Genomic DNA, 20,095 nt, shown 5'->3' with positions numbered 1-20,095 from the left:
GGGGATGGGCAGGTGAGCGACAGGGAACAGGCGGCTGTGGTGAGAAGTCACCCCATCCCCTTTCTTTCATCCCTCACTCACTTTTCCTATGATGTTTCGTAGTCCCTTAAATCCATCGTCCACTCCAAACACGTGATCTGGGCTGTCTGCAATGTCCAACAGCTACAAGACAGAGGATGTACCTTGGGCCCATGGCCAAGGGTTGAGGACACAGAAGTCCCCATCCCAGGAGACAGTCTCTTCCCTCATGCCATGTTGGACTCCAAGGTCCAGGCCTTGGCATTGGCCAGCAGCCCACCCTTAGGGAAGGGAAAGCCCTTCCACCTGCACCTCCCGCGGCAGGTTTTACACAACTGACAAGTGTCATTTCTGCAGTGGCTATCTGCTGTCCAGACACTGGGTGGGGGTGGTTAGAGGAGCAATCTCAGGCAACCCTGGGAAAGCTTTTCCCATTTAGGCTTCAGGTTGGCACCATGTTACCTGTTCGGAATTACCTGGTTTTTCATATAGTCTTTTACACCAATGCAGAAAACAATTGCCCCCAGTTTCTGAGCCTTTTCAGCCTAAGAGAATGAAAGTGTTGAGTATAAATCACCAAATATGTGGAGCAAAATACTGGTAACAGTGGACGGGACTCACTTCCGACTTGGTCTTTCCATAGGGCTGTGGCAGCAGAGTTCCATCGGTCAGAGCGAAAATAATGCTGGGAGTCTTTTTTTCTGCAGAAGAAGCACGCAGTGGTCTGATCAGTAAAGGCACCCAGAGTGACTGACTCTCTGCAGGCTGCTGGAACCACAGCACTGCTCCCCACACTCCCTCCTCATGAGGGGAGGCACCCCGACCCGAGCATCCACTATCAGGGGTGCCTGGAGGGCTAGCAGCCCAGCCCTGGAGGGAGAAGGGGCCTTAGCCAGGACCCACATTACAGACGACAGCCCTGAGCCCTGCTCTGGCTCTTCCTACCGAACTGTCACTATGACCAGATGTACAACGTTTGCCCTGAAAGGTAACTCCAGCTACTTCACTGGACAAGCGTCAGCCTTTCAGATGAGCAAAGGGTCGGACTGCCAGACTCGACTGTACCAGATGTCCCACAGCACAGTGGAAAGCCTGGCTCTGGCTCAGGGCAGCGCCTGCAGAAAGTCCTGCTCTATCTGCGGGCCCAGGGGTCCAGGAGGCGAGGTAGAGACTCTCAGGCTGCAGATCCCATGCCCAGCTCAGTGCCTTTCCCCACCAGGCCCACGCTTCCTTCCTGGCAAGTGCTGCAGCCCTACAGTCTAGACGAACATGGTTGTGGGCAGAGCACAGCCTTTTCCAGTGCTGGAGACACAGGCACAGGATGACATCAGCCAAAGGGAAGGAACAGAAGGGAAAGGAGCCAGGGCCAGAAATGTGATGGAGACAAAGTGGGCTGCAAGGGGGAAATCCAGCACTTTTTCCTGAAAATGGAATCTTGTCTGCTCTAGGTCCCCTGGCTTTTCTGTTTTCTTGTTCAGGCAGCCCAAGTGTAGGTCAAGCACCTCTCAGTTACCAAGAACCTAGAAGGTCCATGCATGGCCCCATGTTGTTCTGAGACACATCACTGGGGGTGGTTTCATCCTCACTGCACAGAGGAGGGACCCGTGGCCCAGAGAGGTCAGCACCTTGCTCCAAGAGTCCATGCTAGGAAGGGGCCAATGAGGGTCTGCACTAGACCTCCCTGAGGCTCAGGCCTGGCTCTGTCCCCACACCTGCCCACAGTGAAGTCACCACGCAGCTTACCTCGAGTGTTTGCTTGTTGAATCTGCTCATTTGCCTGCAAGGAAATGAAGGAATGTTGGGGGAGGGCAGTGAGAGGACCCAGGAATACTCTAAGAACCCCATTATGCAGAAGTCCTCAGAGCTCTAGATTCAGTACCTTTTTAAATCCTTCCTGCATGTTTGTGGCTCCAGAAGGCACTACATTCTGGAGTTTAGCAAGACTCTCACGTATTTCATTTCTGAAAAAATCAGAAAAGGGGTTGTGGTGGTATGAGGTGTGGACTATTCAAAAGAGCCCCAAGCTAACTCTCGTGCAGTGTTGGTGGGAATGCAAACTGGTGCAGCCACGCCGGGAAATAGTATGGACATTCCTCAAAAAATTAAAAATAGAATTACCATATGATCCAGTAATTCCACAATGGGGTATTTACCCAAAGAAAATGAAAACACTAATTCAAAGAGATATCTGCACCCTCATGGTCACTGCAGCATTATTTACAAAAGTCAAGATATGGAAGCAACTCAAGTGTCCAATGATAGATTAACGGATAAAGAAGTTTGGTCTATGTATTCAGTAGAATATTATCAGCCATAAAAAAAACATGAGATCTTGACATTTCCAAGAACATGGATGGGACTAGAAGATATTATACTAAATGATTAAGTCAGATAGAAAGATAAACACTACATGATTTTACTTATATGTGAAGTCAAAAAACAAAACAAAGATGCAAATAAAGAAAGAGCAGGAATAGATTCATAAATACAGAGGACTATCTGATGGTTGTCTGAGGGGAGGGGCTTGGAGGGAGGGGTGAAATGGGTGAAGGGGAGTGAGAGATACAAGCTTCCAGTTATGGAATGAAAAAGTCACAGGGCTGAAAGGCACAGCATAAGGAATATAGTCAATGACATTGTAATAATGTTGTATGGTGATAAATGGTAGCTACCCTTGTGGTAGGCATAGCATAACATATAGAATAGTCAAATCACTATGTTATACATCTAAAACCAATACAACTTTGTGTGTCAGCTACACTTAAAAAAAAATAGAAAAAAAAAAAGAAAGAAAAGCAAAATAAAGCAGCCCCAAGCCATCCTGGAACCACTGTGCACTGTGTAGACCTGTCTGGCTGAGACAGGACACAAGTCAAGTAGTCTGGTCATGACCTTCTGCCCACTGTTCTTGATATTGACAGGCCTCGCTCAGGCTTCCTCTGTCCCCCATCGGGTGAGCATAGGGTGGGAGATGCTGCTTTGCTGGTCCCATGGGTATGGCTCGGCTTTCTCTGCACTCGTCACTGTCTCAGGGCCCCAAGGCCCTGCCTTGACCATCCACGGTGAACATGGGGCACACCCATGGATGTACCACTGTGAATCCCCACTCACAATGTGACTGGCAGGGCTGCTAGAAGTTAACGCATCCCCTGGGAAGGCACGCTATCCTCCAACAGGTGAGGCTGAGTTTGGAAAAGGTCATCCTGCTGATTGATACTCCTGCCCTGTCCCATCCTCCCCTGCCACAGACCCCTGAGGTTGACTCGGTCCCCCCAAACTTCTTCCCCTTCTGAACTGGTGCTAAAGGAACTAGCAAGCTGCTTCATGAGAGCGCTAGGGCTCCTGAGTTCATGTGCTCCTGAAGAAAAAGGCCAAAGGCTGGGGAAGTGACCCTGAGGACTGTTCATGCAGGTGGACGAGCAGTGATCCTCTGGCTACCACGGGTATGTGGCCAGACAGCCGCTGCGAAGGCAGATTTCAGGGGTGGGACTGGGACACAAGAGGGGCTGGGGGCTTAGGTTCAGGCCAATCCCATGTGACAAGCTGAGCTGGCACAGTCAAGCTAGGAAAGCGTGGACTCTGAGAAGGCTTTTCACTGTGGGTAGTGGAGATGTTGCTGTGGGGGGAGACCTGAGAGCTCTGGGTCCAGTCCAGCCCAGCCCAGCCCAGCCCAGCCCAGGAGGAGAGGCCTGGGACCTGTGGCCAGTGGAGGCCAAACCAGGCACTGCTCGTCCAAGAAGCACTGTCTCCTCTCTCATCACACACTGGAAGATTTGTATTTTGCGATGGCACCCCAAGTATGGGGGATCTCTCAGCTCTTCCCAGTGTCTGGCCCAGGAGCCCCCAGGCCAGGCATTGTTCTGGCACGATAGGCTCCCTCCAGGGAGTGCTGCCCCTCCAGTCCTACTCCCAGCTCTGTCCATGGAAGGGACAACAGACTCCTTGTCCCCTAGCAGTCTCTCTTCCTCTTTAATACCCATCTCAACTCCTTGGAGTCCTCCATCTCTTCCTTGTTGTCACCCTCCTGGCCAACACCCTGGGGTGTTCCTAGCCCCTGTGCCATCTGGCTTCTCCAGCATCCAGAACAAACCCCTCTTGGACTGTGTCTCCTCAGCCTACTCGACCTTAGCAGAAAGGGCTCAGAAAGCACCAAGTAAGGTCCTAGCCTTTGTCCCACATTCTCTGTAGACCCTCCAGAGTCACATGTATATCAGGTAACATTGTCTCCTCCTTGATTCTCTCTGCATGCCAGGGCCCACCTGGGCTCTTGGCCAGAGGCCTCTTCAACTCCTAGGCAGTGGGGCATGTTTGGGAACGCCCAGGCCCGGGCTGAGCCCAGCTCCAGTCAAGATCCTGTGGGTTTCTCAGGAGCTGGTAGCCTTAGGGCCCTGATATGAGTATGAGCTCTCTTCCCGGCTGCACATCTTGCCCCATCCCCAATTCCACATCTTTTCCACTCCCCTGGGTACCACTCCCACTCCTGAACCCTCGCTTGTGGAAGATGTCGTTATGTTCCCTGTCCAGAGACACCCGGGAGGCCCTCCCTGAGCCCCCACACAGCTTCTCACAACTGGGCCCCGAGACTCCCACCTTGGAGAAGGCAGAGGTCTTCCCCTCCCCAAGGGGAGCTCCTCCACCAGAGCCCCCTGCCCAGCAGGCTTGCATCTCTCTGCCACCTGCCAGTGTCACCCCCAATGGACTTGCTTCCTTCCACCTCATATGCACTCAGGTCTCTCTGTCCTAAACACATAACCACACATATGCACAAATCCGTGCCTCCACTAGTGCTTGGAGCAACCAGCCCCCTCCCTGCTTGTCCTGGAGTCAGGCATGAGAGTGCTGTCTGCATGCACTGACACCATGACACCCCTCCCCTGCAGGCTGGCTGTTCTTGCTCACTCTGCTGCTCCTGGCTTCTCTCCATGGTCCTGAATGGCAGCTCTATGTCTCAAATTCCGGGGCCCATCCAGTCCTAAGGATGTTCAACCTCTCTTCGCTGCTTAACTCTCTCTGAGTTGAGTTCTAGTCATTTGTGCCTTCAAGAATCTTAGTTTCCTTAGCCAGCTACTCAGAAGCTCCATAACTGCCTACTTGCAGGCTTTTGGGCAAATTGTTGGGCCCACCATGGCCCACCTAGGATTTGGGCATGTCATGCCTTCCTCAGGCCCGATGTTCAGGACCCCACTCATGGGCTCCCCTGTCTCAGACCCACCATGGGAGCAGGATCCCCTTGGCTGAGACCATCAATAATTTGGTGCTACTCATCCTTTCCTCCCTGGTTATGGCTTAGTTTCACTGGCATCCCCACTGACCCAGGGCTGAGAGTGACACGTGACAACAGATCCTTAATGCAGGTCACTGTTTGTAAAAGGAACCACACACCTGCTCCCTACAGTCTTGGGAGTCCTCACAGCCAGCCTGTTCTAAGAACAGGGAAGAATGCCGAAACAAGGACTCAGGACAGGTGAAAGGCAGGTCTTGGGCTGGGGGTGGGTGGGGGGAGAAGATCTAGTAGCATAGGGCGGCCAATGTCAGGGCAGCCAGGGGTAGGAGAGGGTTGGGTGGCCAGAGCTGGGAGTCAGAGTGCAATGAGGGGAGCCCAGGCCTGCCCAGCCTGCACTCTAGTGGGCTTCCCACTGTGGTCTCAGGGAACCCGTTGCTCCCTGGCTCTTTCTGCAGTCTCACCTACTGGGCCTGCCTTGGAGGCCAAAATGTCACTTACCTGTCTGATGTGAGTTTCATGAGGGTGTGGCCATCTGTGGAGAAGGTGATGAAGGACACCCGCAGATGTGGGCTGGAGAGGAAGCATGTGCTTGTGAGAAGTCTCAGGCTCAAAATGATGCCATTGAGCAGCCAGGGAGTGGGTACATGACAGTTTCCCTGCCCCCACCCCAATTCTTCTCCTTTGGGGCCCATTTCCCAAACCCCAGAACTTCCCATAACTTTAGTAAGGAATTCAGAGGGCTGTAAGATGCCTGGCCTTTCTGGAAGAGTGTGTCAGAATGGCATCTCGATCCATCCTTACACTCACAACACCCCAGTAGTGTTTGTCTGTCTCTCTGTCTCTCTCTCTTATGTGCATGTGCGTGTGGGTGCACACACACACAGACACTCACACAGACAGCTGCATGCACAAGGAGATAGAGAAACATCTGCACACTCCTGCAGGAGGGTCTCCCACCTGGCCTCTCTTCTTTAACATTCTTTGGAACTTCACTGCCCTTCTTTCCTTGCCTGTCTTCCCCACCTCATCTCTCCTCATCTCAAAGAAATTATTTTCCCTCTTGGCAGCCATTCATCTATATCCCTCCATTTCCTGCTCCTGACCATGGTCTTCTGGTCCGCTGACCCTCATTATCCTTGGCTAAATTGGTACCATCTGTTCCTAGCTGAGCTCCCTACTGCTCTTGGCTCTTGTTCCCACTCATTTTACCCATTTCTGTCAGACTTTTCTTCTTGACACAGAACCTTGATCATGTCAGACCCTTAAACAAGAATCATCTGTAGCTCCCTATTTTTCACAGCACAGAATCTAGGCCCCATGCCCTGGCACTATGAGCTATTATGGCCTTGGCTCCAAGCTGACATGTCCAGCCTCATCACCTAGCCCTCCCTTGAGGTAATCCTACTCTGCAGCCAAACAGACCACTCACTCCATAAGAAGTTTCCTTGATGGTTCCTGTTACCCTGTCTTTCTCATCTATCAGAGCCTAGATAATATTGCCACATCTTCTGGGAAGCTATCCTTGAATTAAAATTCTTCCCCTTTTCTTAAGCTTGTCACATAAGTCCTTTGTCTTTTTCTTTTGGCCCCTTACACCTTTTAATCAGGTGTTTAATTACTGTGTTACTGGTTTGCCTGTTTCCTAATCTATTGGGTCCTCAGGGCATATTACTGTGTCCCCAACAATATGGCCTGACTCTTAGGCAGGAGCCAAGTGAAGTTGCTGAGAACCTTGGAATCACTGTGATCTGTCCTTTCTTGCTTCAGAACTTCACTCTGGGCTCTGTGTTCCTGACTGGAGGGACTTCCATGCCCACTGAGTCTAAACAACTCTGTACTGTGTCTGGCAAAAGAAAACACCCTACTAACACAGAGAAGCCATACTTATCAAACTTATTGACCAAATCTTCCACCATGTTGTGAATGTCCATCCAGTTGTTGTTCACACTGCCCGACCTGAAAATGAAGAAACATGAGTCAGAGAGATGAGTCACATCTGTTGTGTAGGAATAGTTACTGCCTTATCTGTCTTCCTGCAGGCCCTTTAGCAAGCTCCTCACCCTTATTCTCCTCAACATAGCCAAAGCCTGCCACACACCCTCAGTGACCTCAGTAGGTCACCCTGGTGGTGACATTCATCAGTGTGAGTTGTGGGAAGGTTGTCTAATGAGACCTCTGTGCTTGGGACTGAGGAACTTCCAAGGATGAGGGACTTCTGGTGGCAAACCAGGATGTTTGGTCATGCTAGGTGGGGCTGTTGGACAAGAAATGAGGGAAGATGCATTGGTTGGTAAAGCTTCCGGTGATTCTGATTTATTGGCTCTCCTAGTTGCCCATTGTCTCCCAGATGTCTGCTCCTCCCCTGCCCCTTGAAGGTGTGTGTGATTGGGTGGGGAGGCAGAGCTCTCTGGCACCACATCTCAACAAAATGCTCCTGGCTTTTCCTTTATATCATTCCTTCTGCCTCCTCTAGACTATATCTAAAACTATCAGTGGGTGGTTTCTAATGATGTCAGGATTATCATTCATGGAGCAAGTATATACCAGGCACTTTACATGCATTATTTCCAATTCCAGAACAACCCTATATGATATCAACCATATTCCCATTTTACAGATGAGACTCACAGGTCATGGCATTTGCCACAATATCAATAGTGAATATGGATCTGAACCCAGATCTAGCTTCAAAACCCATGTTCTACCCATTGCACTAGGCAGATCAGGGTGACTCTGGCTGAGTAAGACAATTGTTGAATAGGAAAGTACAAGACTCTGACAACCAACCCGCAATGCAGACTTTCTTTCAGAAGCTTCCATGCTAAAGTGCAAGACAACTTCCTTAATTAATGGAAACCCTATCCACTCTCCTTCTCATTACTTTTCTCTCTTGTTTTTCCCCTGAGTGAAGAGGATCTTCCAAAGAAGATTTACAGGAAACAAGAATCTTCAACTCATGCACTTGCTCTGGGGAAGTTTCCAGTTTGTGATGAGTTTGAAGAAAGGTTTAGACTCTAGAAACCCTTAGACCAACATAAGTGCTCCTGGGCAGTGGAAAATACTGCAGGGACTACAGGTCCCTAGGAAGGAGGCAATATGGAACAGCAACTATGTGGGCTTCCAGTACACAGGGCTCCAATCATGTTCTAGTGTCTCACTCTTAATAAGAATGAAGATGATCAACAGACATTTGAAGACATCTCCATCATTGAAGCTTGAGGCCAAAACCCCCTAGTGATATAACTATGCTGGGAGAGTGGAAAGAATGGGGAAAATCATGTAGGGAACCTGAGCTGTAAGAAAGCTAAATTTTCTTCCCTCATAATAAGAAGTCAATAGAAAATGAGTAAATCTCAAACAGCAAAAAACAGCATCAGTACTAGCATGGTATTAGAAACAGCATCATAATACCAGAAGAAAACTCTGCAAAATGACAGATTAAAAAAAAAAAAAAACAAGACCCAGCTAATTGCTGCCTACCAGAGACTCATTCAGCTTTAAAGACACATGTAGGTTCAATGTGAAGGGACTGAAGATATTCCATGCAAGTGGAAACTAAAAAAATTATAGTTATATCAGACAAAATAGACTTTAAGCCAAAAACAGTAACAGAATCAAAGGAAGTTATTATATAGGGGTGCCTGGGTGGCTCAGTCATCAAGCGTCTGCCTTCAGCTCAGGTTGTGATCCCAGGGTCCTGAGATCAAGCCCCTCATTGGGCTCCCTCCTCAGCGGGAAGCCTGCTTCTCCCTCTCCCACTCCCCCTGCTTGTGTTCCCTCTCTCGCTGTGTCTCTGTCAAATACATAAAATCTTAAAAAAAAGAAAGTTAGTATATAATGATAAAAGGGTCAATACATCAAGACAATACAAAAATCATAAATATATACATACCCAACATCTGAGCACCTAAATATATTAAGCAATACTAACAGATCTGAAGGGAGAAAAGATAACAACACAATAATAGCAGGCAACTTCAATACCCTAATTCCAGTAATGGATAGATCATCTAGACAGAAAAGCAACAAGGAAACTTTGGAATTGAACCATACTATGGCCAAGTGGACTTAAAAGACATATATAGAACATTTTATCCAACTGTTGCAGAATGCACATCCTTTTCAAGTCCACATAGATTATTCTCCAGGATAGATCCTATGATGGGACACAAAACAAGTCTTATCAAATTTAAGAAAATTTAAACCATAGCAGCTATCTTTTCCAACAATATGGAATAAAAAAAACAAGAGGAAATCTGGAAAATCCACATATATGTGGAAATTAAACATATTTTTGCATGACTAATGGGTCAAAGAAGATGAGAATGGGAAAAAGAACCAAATGGGAGAAAAAACCCTTAAAACTAATGGAAATGGAAACAAATAGCAAAACCTATAGAATGCTGTAGAAGCAGTTCGGAGAAAAGTGTATAATGAGAAATGCAAATATTAAGGAATTAGCAAAATATCAAATAAAATATCTTACTTTACATGTCAAGGAACTAGAAAAAAAAGATGAGATGAAGCCCAAAGTTAGCAGAAGAAACAAAATAAATTAATGCTGAAATAAATTAATTTAATTTAAATTAAAAAGAGAGGAGATATTGCAACTGGTACTATAGAAATACATAGACTCATAAGACACTACTCTGAATAATTACATATCAAAAAATTAGATAACCTAGAGCAAATGGATAAATTCCTAGAAACATACAACCTGTCAAAACTGAAGCATGAAGAAGCATAAAACCTGAATAGACCTATGGACCTGAATATACCCAGTAAAGAGATTGAATCAGTAATCACAAATTTCCCAAAAGAGAAAATCCTGGGACCGGATGGTTTCATAGGTTAATGTGACCAAACATTTAATGAAGAGTTAATACCAATCCCTCCCAAACTCTTCCAAAAAATTGAAGAACACTTCCAAACTCATTCTATGAGACCTGCATTACTCCGATATCAAAGCCAGACTAATACTACAAGTACAGATCAACATCCCATATGGATATGGATGCAAAAATCCTCAACAAAAAAATCTAGCAAACTGAATTTAGCAGCATATTAAAAGATTTATATTCTATGACCAAGTAGGATTTATTTCCACAATGGAAACAGGGTTCAATGCAAAAATCAAACAATGTAGTTAACAGAATAGAATAGAATAGACTTAATAGATCAAAAAAACAAACTACATGATCATTCCAATTGATGTAGAAAAAGCATTTGATAAAATCAACATACTTCCTTTATAAAAACACTCTTTTTAGGAATAGAGAAAAGTTCTTTTTTTTAGTTATCTCTTTTTTTAATTAAAAAAATTTTTTTATTGTTATGTTAATACCATATATTACATCATTCGTTTTTGATGTAGTGGTCCATGATTCATTATTTGTGCATAACACCCAGTGCTCCATGCAGAATGTGCCCTCTTTAATACCCATCACCAGTCTAACCCATCCCCCCACCCTCCTCCCCTCTAGAACCCTCAGTTTGTTTTTCAGAGTCCATCGTCTCTCATGGTTCGTCTCCCCCTCTGATTTCCCTCCCTTCATTCTTCCCCTCCTGCTATCTTCTTCTTTTTTTCTTAACATGTGTTACATTATTTGTTTCAGAAGTACAGATCTGTGGTTCAACAGTCTTGCACAATTCACAGCGCTCACCATAGCACATACCCTCCCCAGTGTCTATCACCCAGCCACCCCATCCCTCCCACCACCCACCACTCCAGCAACACTCAGTTTGCTTCCTGAGATTAAGAATTCCTCATATCGGTGAGGTCATATGATACATGTCTTTCTCTGATTGACTTATTTCACTCAGCATAACACCCTCCAGTTCCATCCACGTCATTGCAAATGGCAAGATCTCACTCCTTTTGATGGCTGCATAATATTCCATTGTGTATATAGACCACATCTTCTTTATCCATTCATCTGTCGATGGACATCTTGGCTCTTTCCACAGTTTGGCTATTGTGGACATTGCTGCTATAAACATTGGGGTGCACGTACCCCTTCGGATCCCCACACCCGTATCCTTGTGGTAAATACCCAGTAGTGCAATTGCTGGATCATATGGTAGCTCTATTTTCAACTGTTTGAGGAACCTCCATACTGTTTTCCAGAGGGGTTGCACCAGCTTGCATTCCCACCAACAGTGTGGGAGGGTTCCCCTTAGGAATAGAGAAAAGTTCTATTGATAAACATAATAAGGGCCATATAGGAAAAACCCACAGCTAACATATCAATGGTGAAAGACTAAAAGCTTTTCCTAAGATCAAAAGTAATACAAAAATGCCCAGTTTCATCATTTCAGTTTGATGGAGTATTGGAAGTTCTAGCCAGATCAATTAGTCAAGGAAAAGAAATAAAGGCATCCAAATTGAAAAGGAAGATGTAAAACTGTCTCTGTTCTTGGACGATATGATCTTACATGTAAAAAATCCCATAGATTCCACACACAAAAAAATTTGACTAATAAAAGAAATCAGCAAGGTGCAGAATACAGAATTAACTTATAAAATCAGTTACATTTTGATATACACTAACAATGAAGATTACAAAAAGGAAATTATGAAAACAAATCCATTTACAGTATTATCAAACAGAACAAAATACTTATGAATAAATTTAACCAAAGAGGCAGAAGACTAGTACATTGAAAACTACAATACATGGCTGAAAGAAATTTAAAGACACAAATCATTGGAAGGACATCACATATTCATGGACTGGAAGACTTAATATCCTAAAGCTGGCAATAGTAGCCAAGGCTATCTATAGGTTCAATGCAATCTTTCTCAAAATCTCAACAATTTTTTTTTTTGCAGAAACTGAACATTCCATCCTAAAATTCATATAGACTCTTAAGAGACCTCAAATAGTTAAAAAAATCTTGGGGTGACTGGGTGGCTTGGGTTGTTAAATGCCTAGCTCTTGATTTCAGCTCAGGTCATGATCTCAGGGTTGTGGGATCAAGCCCCGCAGGCACTGCCCTTAGCAGGGAGTCTGTTTGAGATTCTATTCCACTTCCCTTCCCCTGTTTGAGCTTGTGTGCATCCACGTACATGCCCTCTCTCTCATTCTTAAATAAATAAATCTTAAAAAAAAAGTCTTGAATAAAAACAAAGTTTGTGGACTCATATTTTCTGGTTTCAAAATTTATTACAAAGCTACAATAACCAAAATAGTATAGTACTGGCATAAAGACAGACATATAGACTAATGGAATAGAATAATGAGCACAGAAATAAACCCTCGTATATTTCAATTAATTTTTTAACAAGGATGCCAAAAACATTCAATGTGGGCAAGAACACTATTTTCCACAAATAGTGTTGGGAAAACTGGATGTTTACATGCAAAATAATGTAGTTGGGCTCTTACCTTATGCCATATACAAAAATTAATTCAAATGAATAAAAAACCTAAATGTAAGAGCTAAAAATATTAAACTTTTAGAAGAAAATACAGAGGAAAAGCTTCATGATGTTGGATTTGGTAATGGTATTTTGGATATCACACCCAAAACACAAGCAATAAAAGAAAAAAAATAGATAAACTGAACATCAAAATTAAAAACTTTTATGCAAAGGATACTATAAAAAAAGGAAAAGATAACCCACAGATTGAGAGAGAACATTGGCAAATCATATATCTGAAAAGGCATTGATATCTAGAGCACATAAGGAATTCCTACAAGTCAACAATAAAAACTAACTAACTCAATTCAAAAATTGGCAAAGAACTTCAATAGGCATTTCTCCAAAGAAAATATACAAAAAGAAGATGGTGGCAGAGTAGGCGATCCTAAGTTTGTCTGGTTCCTCAAATACACCTTGTCTAATCATTCTAAACATCTGAAAAGTCAATCGAAGATCTGAGAAAAGAAATGCTGCAAATCTACAAGAAGAAGAGTGACCATCTTTTGGAAGGTAGGAGGTGCAGAGACTTGAATCCAGGGTGAAATAGCTGAGGATACTGCATGGGGAGGAGCCTGTTTAAGGAGGCTACCGCAAAGTCTTATAAGCAGTGGAGTGTAAAATCAGAACTTCTAGAAGCGTGTTACAGAGGGGTATGTCCCTGGCTTAAAGGTGCTCAGTTTGCAAAGTGGGGTGGAATCCCAGGTGTGACAATGTGATCTCAGGATTCCCAGGGTCACAGGAAGAACAAGGGTGCCTGAGTGTGGCAGAGTTCCCAGGCATTGGAGCGAGGAAGCTGGCTGAGAACAGCGAGTCTAGGTTCTGGGTTTCTGCTCTGTGATGCCTTAAACTGCAAACCATTGCACAGTGTGACTGCTTTCCTGGGAGGGGTCCAGCAAAAGGCAAAAGTGAGACAAGACCCTCCCTCCCCCCTTGGAGAGGAATAGCATGAATCTGAGCTGCAGAAGTCCGAAAAATTTGGAGTTTTGAAACTCAGTCATGTGCCTGAAATAAAAATGCTCAGTCACAGGCTGGGTGAACAGAGTTGTGAAGGAAACCAGGGAGACTAGAGTGATTGACTACTTTTCTGTGAGGGTTCACTGAAGAGTGTGGGCAGCGAAGTTTCAGCTCTGGGGCTAGAGAGCAGGGCCAATCAGTGCTGAAAGCCTTCTGGGAGGAAAACAGCACCACAGAGTGGAGTCCAGAGCTGCTTACACCAAGCCCTAACTCCCTGCACACTGGAGGTGCATTTCCACCAGGGCAAGTGCCCCTGAGAATCAGTACAACAGGCCTCTCCCCTAGAAGACCAGCACAAACAACTGTCTTGCACCAAGTTTACTGATCATAGAGGGCTGCAAAACTTCAGCTCTTGGGGAAAACAGTATACAACATTCCTGGTATTTTTATTCTTTAGTCTTTCAGTATTATTTTTTCAGTTATTTTCTGATTTTTTAAATTGTTTAAAATTTTTTATTTATATGTTTATGTTGTATACATATTTATTTTTTGTTTCCTTTCATTGTATTTTACTTTAAATATAAAGTGAAGTCTTTCTCTCTTATTTTTGGATGTAGTTTCTTTTATTTTTATTTAAATTTTATTTTATTATGTTATGTTAGTCACCATACAGTAAATCATTAGTTATTGATGTAGTGTTCCATGATTCATTGTTTGTGTATAACACCCAGTGCTCCATACAATATGTGTCCTCCCTAATACCCACCACTGGGCTAATCCATCCCCTCATCCCCTTCCCCTCTAAAGCCCTCAGTTTGTTTCTCAGAGTCCATAGTCTCTCATGGTTCATCTCCCCCTCCGATTTCCCCCCCTTCATTTTTCCCTTCCTTCTCCTAATGTCCTCCATGCTATTCCTTATGTTCCACAAAAAGTGAAACCACAGGATAATTGACTTTCTCTGCTTGACTTATTTCACTTAGCATAATCTCCTCCAGTCCCAACCATGTTGATGTAAAAGTTGGGTATTCATCCTTTCTGATGGCTGAGTAATATTCCATTGTATATATGGACCACATCTTCTTTATCCATTCATCTGTTGAAGGGCATTTTGTCTCTTTCCACAGTTTGGCTATTGCAGACATTGCTGCTATGAACATTGGGGTGCAGGGGCCCCTTCTTTTCACTCCATCTGTGTCTTTGGGGCAAATACCCAGGAGTACAATTGCTGGGTCATAGGGTAGCTCTATTTTTAATTTTTTGAGGCACCTCCACACTGTTTTCCAAAGTGGCTCTACCAACTTGCATTCCCATCTACAGTGTAAGAGGGTTCCCCTTTCTCCACAACCTCTCCAACATTTGTTTTTTCTTGCCTTGTCAATTTTTGCCATTCTGACTGGTGTAAGGTGGTATCTTAAAGTGGTTTTGATTTGAATTGCCCTGATGGCTAATGATGATGAACATTTTTTCATGTGTCTGTTAGCCATTTGTATGTCTCCTTTTGAAAAGTGTCTGTTTATGCCTTCTACCCATTTTTTGTTTTTTTCTATTTTTTATTTTTATTTTTATTTTCTTTAATTTAAATTCAATTAACCAAGATATAGTACATCATTGGGTTTTGATATAATATTCAATGATTCATCAGTTCAGTATAACACCCAGTGCTCATCACATCACATGCCCTCCTTAATGCCCATCACCCAGTTACCCCATCCCCCTACCCACCTCCCTTTCTGCAACCCTCAGTTTGTTTCCCGGAGTCAAGAGTCTCATACGGTTTGTCTCCCTCTCTGATTTCTTCCCATTCAGTCTCCACCCCCCTCAACCCCTATTGTCCTCTGCACTATTCCTTATATTCCATATATGAGTGAAACCATATAATTGTGTTTCTTTGATTGACTTATTTCACTTAGCATAATACCCTCCAGTTCCATCCATGTCAATGTAAATGGATCTAGTTTCCTTTAACAAGCAGACTAAAACACAGGGGAGATCAGGTTTGTTTTTTTGTTTGTTTTGTTTTTGTCTTTTGTTTGTTTGTTTTGTCTTTTTAAATTGTTGTTGTTGTTGTTTTTTCTCTTTCTTTCTTTTGGAGACATTCACTCCAAAAGTAAGAACAGGAGGTAGTACTCACTGTCAGGGATTTAATCAATACAGATATAAGTAAGATGTCTGAACTAGAATTTAAAACGATTCTAAAGATACTAGCTAGGCTTGAAAAAAGCATAGAAGACCCTAAGGAATCCCTTACTGTAGAAATAAAAGAACTAAAATCTGGTCAGGCCAAAATTAAAAATGCTATTACCAAAATGCAGTCCCAAGTGGAGAAAATAAAAACGAGGATGAGTGAACCAGAAGAAAGAATCAGTGATATAGATAGATAACATAACATGATGGGAAACAAGGAAACTGAAAAAAAAGAGAGGAAAAACCTATTAGATCACAAAGAGAGACTTAGAGAACTCAGTGATTACATAAAGCAAAATAATATCTGGATAATAGGGGTCGCAGAAGATGAGGAGAGGGAGAAAGGGACAGAAGGTTTATTTGAACAAGTTATAGCTGAGAAATTCTCTAATCTGGGGAAGGAAACAGGCATTCAGGTCTAGGAGGCACAGAGAACCTCTCTCAAAATCAATAAAAATAGGTCAAACTTGCACATTTCAAAGATAAAGAGAAAATCCTGAAAACAGCTGGGGAAAAGAGGTCCTGAGCCTACAAGGGCAGATACATAAGGTTGGCAGCAGACCTGTCCACAGAGACCTGGCAGGCCAGAAAGGACTGGCATGATATATTCAACATGCTAAATTGAAAAGTATGCAGCCAAGAATACTTTATCCAGCAAGGCTGTCATTCAGAATAGATGGAGAGATAATGAGTTTCCAGGACAAATAAAACTAAAATAAAAACTAAAGGAATGTGTGAACACTAAACCAGCCCTGCAAGAAATATAAAAGGGATCCTGTGAGCCCAAAAATAACAAAGAGAGAGAGAGAGCCCAAAAGTAGCAAAGACCAGAAAGGAACAGAGACAATTACCAGGAACAGCAATGGCACTAAATTCTTATCTTTCAATAATTACTCTGAATATAAATGGGCTAAATGCTCCAATCAAAAGACAAAGGGTATCAGAATGGATTAAAAAAAAACACAACAGACACAATGATATGCTGCTTACAAGAGACTCATTTTAGACCCAAGGATACCTCCAGATTGAAAGTGAGGAGGTGGAGAACAATTTATCATGCTAATGGACATCAAAAGAAAGCTGGGATAGCCATCCTTACATCAGATAAACTAGATTTTAAAACAAAGACTGTAATAAGAGATGAAGAAGGACACTATATCATAATAAAGGGGTCTATCTAATAAGAAGATCTAACAGTTGTAAATATTTATACCCCTAACTTGGGAGCAGCCAAATATACAAACCAGTTAATAACAAAATTAAAGAAACTTATTGATAATAATACAATAATATTAGAGGACTTTAACACCCCACCCACAGAAATGGACAGATCATCAAAGCAGAATACACTGGACTAGATGGGCTTCACAGATATATTCAGAGCATTTCATCCTAAAGCAGCAGAATACACATTCTTCTCGAGTGCACATTCTCCAGAACAGATCACATACTAGGTCACAAATCAGGTGTCAGCCAGTACCAAGAGACTGGGATTAATTCCTGCATATTTTCAAATCACAATGCTATAAACTTGAAGTCAACCACCAGAAAAAATTTGGAAGGACCACAAATACATGGAGGTTAAAGAACGTTCTACTGTAGAATAAATGGTTCAACCAAGAAATTAAAAAAAAATACACAGAAGCAAATGACAATGAAAACACGACAGTTCAAAACCTTTGGGATACAGCAAAGGTGGTCCTAAGAGGGTAGTATATAGCAACATGGCAAGAGAAGTCTCAAATACAAGACCTAACCTTACACCTAGAAGATGGAAAAAGAAGAGCATATAAAGCCTAAATCCAGCAGGAGAAGAGAAATAATAGAAATAATAAAGATTAGAGCAGAAATCAATGATATAGAAATATATATATATATAAAAGAACAGATCAACGAAACTAGGAGCTGGTTCTTTGAAAGAATTAACAAGATCGATAAACCCCTAGCCAGACTTAGGAAAAAGAAAAGGACCAACATAAATAAAATCATGAATGAAAGAGGAGGGATCACAACCAACACCGAAGAAATACAAACAATTGTAAGAGAATATTATGAGCATTTATATGCCAACAAATTAGACAATCTGGAAGAAATGGATAAATTCCTAGAAACATATAAACTACCCAAACTGAAACAGGAAGAAATAGAAAACCTGAACAAACCCATAACTAGCAAAGAAATTGAATCAGTAATCAAAAATCTCCCAACAAAGAGTCTTCCTACCCCCCAACCCTAATGCCTAAGAGAGAAATCACCATCCCCCTGGACTGTGCCAATATCATTGAGACAAGACATGCTCAGGGCAATTCAGAAGTCCCTCCACCAGACAGTGAGGAGGGACTTATTCCAGTGGGCAGAGTGGTTACAGTGCCTCTCAGCTCTGTTGGCTTTGTTTAGAAGCTGGTGACTGGGCACACCTCCCCCCCCCCCAACGCTCCCCCAGTCAGCATCCATGGAGAATGAGAGGAATCAGAGGCAGTACAGCCTGGGATGCTATAATCTGGGCACAGAGGAAGCCTGAGTCCTGTCAACCCCACCAGACTGGGGGCTACTTCATCCAACCTCCAGATCCCACCCCTTTCCCAGGAGATAGCAAGTGCAAATGTCTTCCCTACTCTACATCCCAGGGTGGTTTTGAGGATGATGGAAGTGCAGTGGAAGGGTTTTGGAAACCAAAACGTGCTTCAGTGATACTATTGAGTCATACCACTGATATTATTGACCCAGTAAAGTTTATTCTCAACCCCATAAGTTGGAAATGCAAACAAGGCAATGTCTCCAATTTCTCCGAGCATGAAGATCCACCCCCTTTCTTTCTCTGAGGGCCACAGGGTGCCTAATTCACAGCCCAGCTTCCCAGAACAACACCCAGTCAGACCTAGCTGTTCTGGAAGTGAACACAATCCGGAATGTGGTCTCCAAGTGGTTGAAGAAAGAAGCAAAAGTCTTGGCAGGAAAGCAAAGGACTTTCTAAGCAGTGACACTCCAGGAATGCCCAACAGAAACAACAGGGAAATCTCTCTGGTGCCCAGTAAAAACAGAATCCACGTAGGTGAAAAGCAACACAAGCAAAAAACCACACAGACAGAAATTGAAACCCAGCGAGCTTCTAACAACTGCTGAGAAGGAGCTTCTAGCAATCACTTGCCCCTCCAGCTGTTTAAGAGGCATGCAGGTCACAGATCTGGGCCATGTCAGAGGAGGGACTGAGAGCCAGCCAGAAACCCTATAGTGGCCTTTTCTCCTTTCCAAAAGGAAAAGTCCCAGAGAACAAATTTTGGGGTCATTCCTTCTGTCTCAAGAACAAGGAAGCTGCCGAGGTTCCTTGGGTCGGACCAAGACTCCCCCCTCCCCTCCCCTCTCGGAAGCTGGAATCCCCTTTGGGCGCGTCTTGCCCGTATTGACATCAGGGACCACTCTGCCCTTGGGGGGCTGGGTAGGGCAGGAGGGCCACTCACTTGTCCAAGAGGAAGTAAAGATCAAATTCGCCTCTGCAGTTTTTCGACTCTTCTGCCAGGGTCTCCTGGGAATTGTGGCTCGGGTTGCTGTTGGGCTGGGGGACTTTCTCAGGTGGGCGGAGGTGGTGGTGTTGGTTATTCGTGTTCTGATTGCCTGGATTCTGGACGGTCTGCAGACCGGTGTCATATATTTCTGGGTCCAGGTCAGTGTCCAGATCAAAGTCATACATTTCTGAGCTCTGGACGGTCTGCAGGAAGCTTCCGGCTCTGAGCAGTGGAGGCCGCAGCACCAGCAGCAGGAAAAGTGCGGGGCATGGCAAGCCCAGGCTGCGGCTCCCCATTTTCTGGGCCGCCCTTGCGGCGCTGCTGGATGCTGGTCACTTCAGGTAAACTCAAGCAGCTGCCTCCTTGGACTCCTCCCGTGCCAAGGAGGCCTCCTCCTCTCCAGCCCTTTCCCAAGACGCACTTCAAGCCTCCACCTGCTACCTGCCCTTTGGGCGGAAGAAGCAAGTGGCTGGCTCTGGGGCGATGGCCCTACTACCTGCGTGGCCCTTCCCCCGCACCCGCAGGGCAGAAGGCTTTGTTATGATGGACAGGAGGGTTGGCATGGTGACTTTGTGACCTGCAGCTCTGCTCAGTGTCCTGCCTGTGGACAACCCCAGGCAGGAGTCCTGGGATCTTTGGCTGGGGTGGGGGGAGTGGTGAGATGAGGCTGCCATTATCCCTTTGGCTGCCACTGTCCCTTATCTTAAATCCTCACAAGTGGCCGTTAAAATCCTCAAGATCCTGCTTTTTTATAACTCAAAGCAGGCAGTTGAGGTGGCTTAGATG

General features: G+C 44.3%; 1 protein-coding gene across 1 annotated transcript in view; it reads right to left on the bottom strand.

Moving 5' to 3' along the window:
- The window catches only part of LOC148162161 (anthrax toxin receptor-like), a 37,715-nt gene extending 18,110 nt beyond the window's left edge, over nucleotides 1–19,605 (bottom strand). The window contains exons 1-8 of the mRNA XM_088019883.1: nucleotides 19,265–19,605; nucleotides 7,127–7,198; nucleotides 5,741–5,812; nucleotides 1,898–1,979; nucleotides 1,762–1,795; nucleotides 640–719; nucleotides 495–563; nucleotides 82–162 (exon numbers count right to left, since the gene is read on the bottom strand). Coding sequence (XP_087876009.1) covers nucleotides 82–162; nucleotides 495–563; nucleotides 640–719; nucleotides 1,762–1,795; nucleotides 1,898–1,979; nucleotides 5,741–5,812; nucleotides 7,127–7,198; nucleotides 19,265–19,605 — 831 coding nt within the window. The remainder of the gene's footprint in view (nucleotides 1–81; nucleotides 163–494; nucleotides 564–639; nucleotides 720–1,761; nucleotides 1,796–1,897; nucleotides 1,980–5,740; nucleotides 5,813–7,126; nucleotides 7,199–19,264) is intronic.
- Between the last annotated feature and the right edge of the window lie 490 nt (nucleotides 19,606–20,095).

This window comes from Eumetopias jubatus, unplaced genomic scaffold (genome assembly GCF_037043125.1).
Source record: "Eumetopias jubatus isolate StellerSeaLion01/CBP00866 unplaced genomic scaffold, mEumJub1_p1.0 scaffold_17, whole genome shotgun sequence".
Classification (NCBI taxonomy): Eukaryota; Metazoa; Chordata; class Mammalia; order Carnivora; family Otariidae; genus Eumetopias; species Eumetopias jubatus.
The sequence above is the reverse complement of the archived record's forward strand: the minus strand, read 5'-3'. Positions and strand labels throughout refer to the sequence as shown.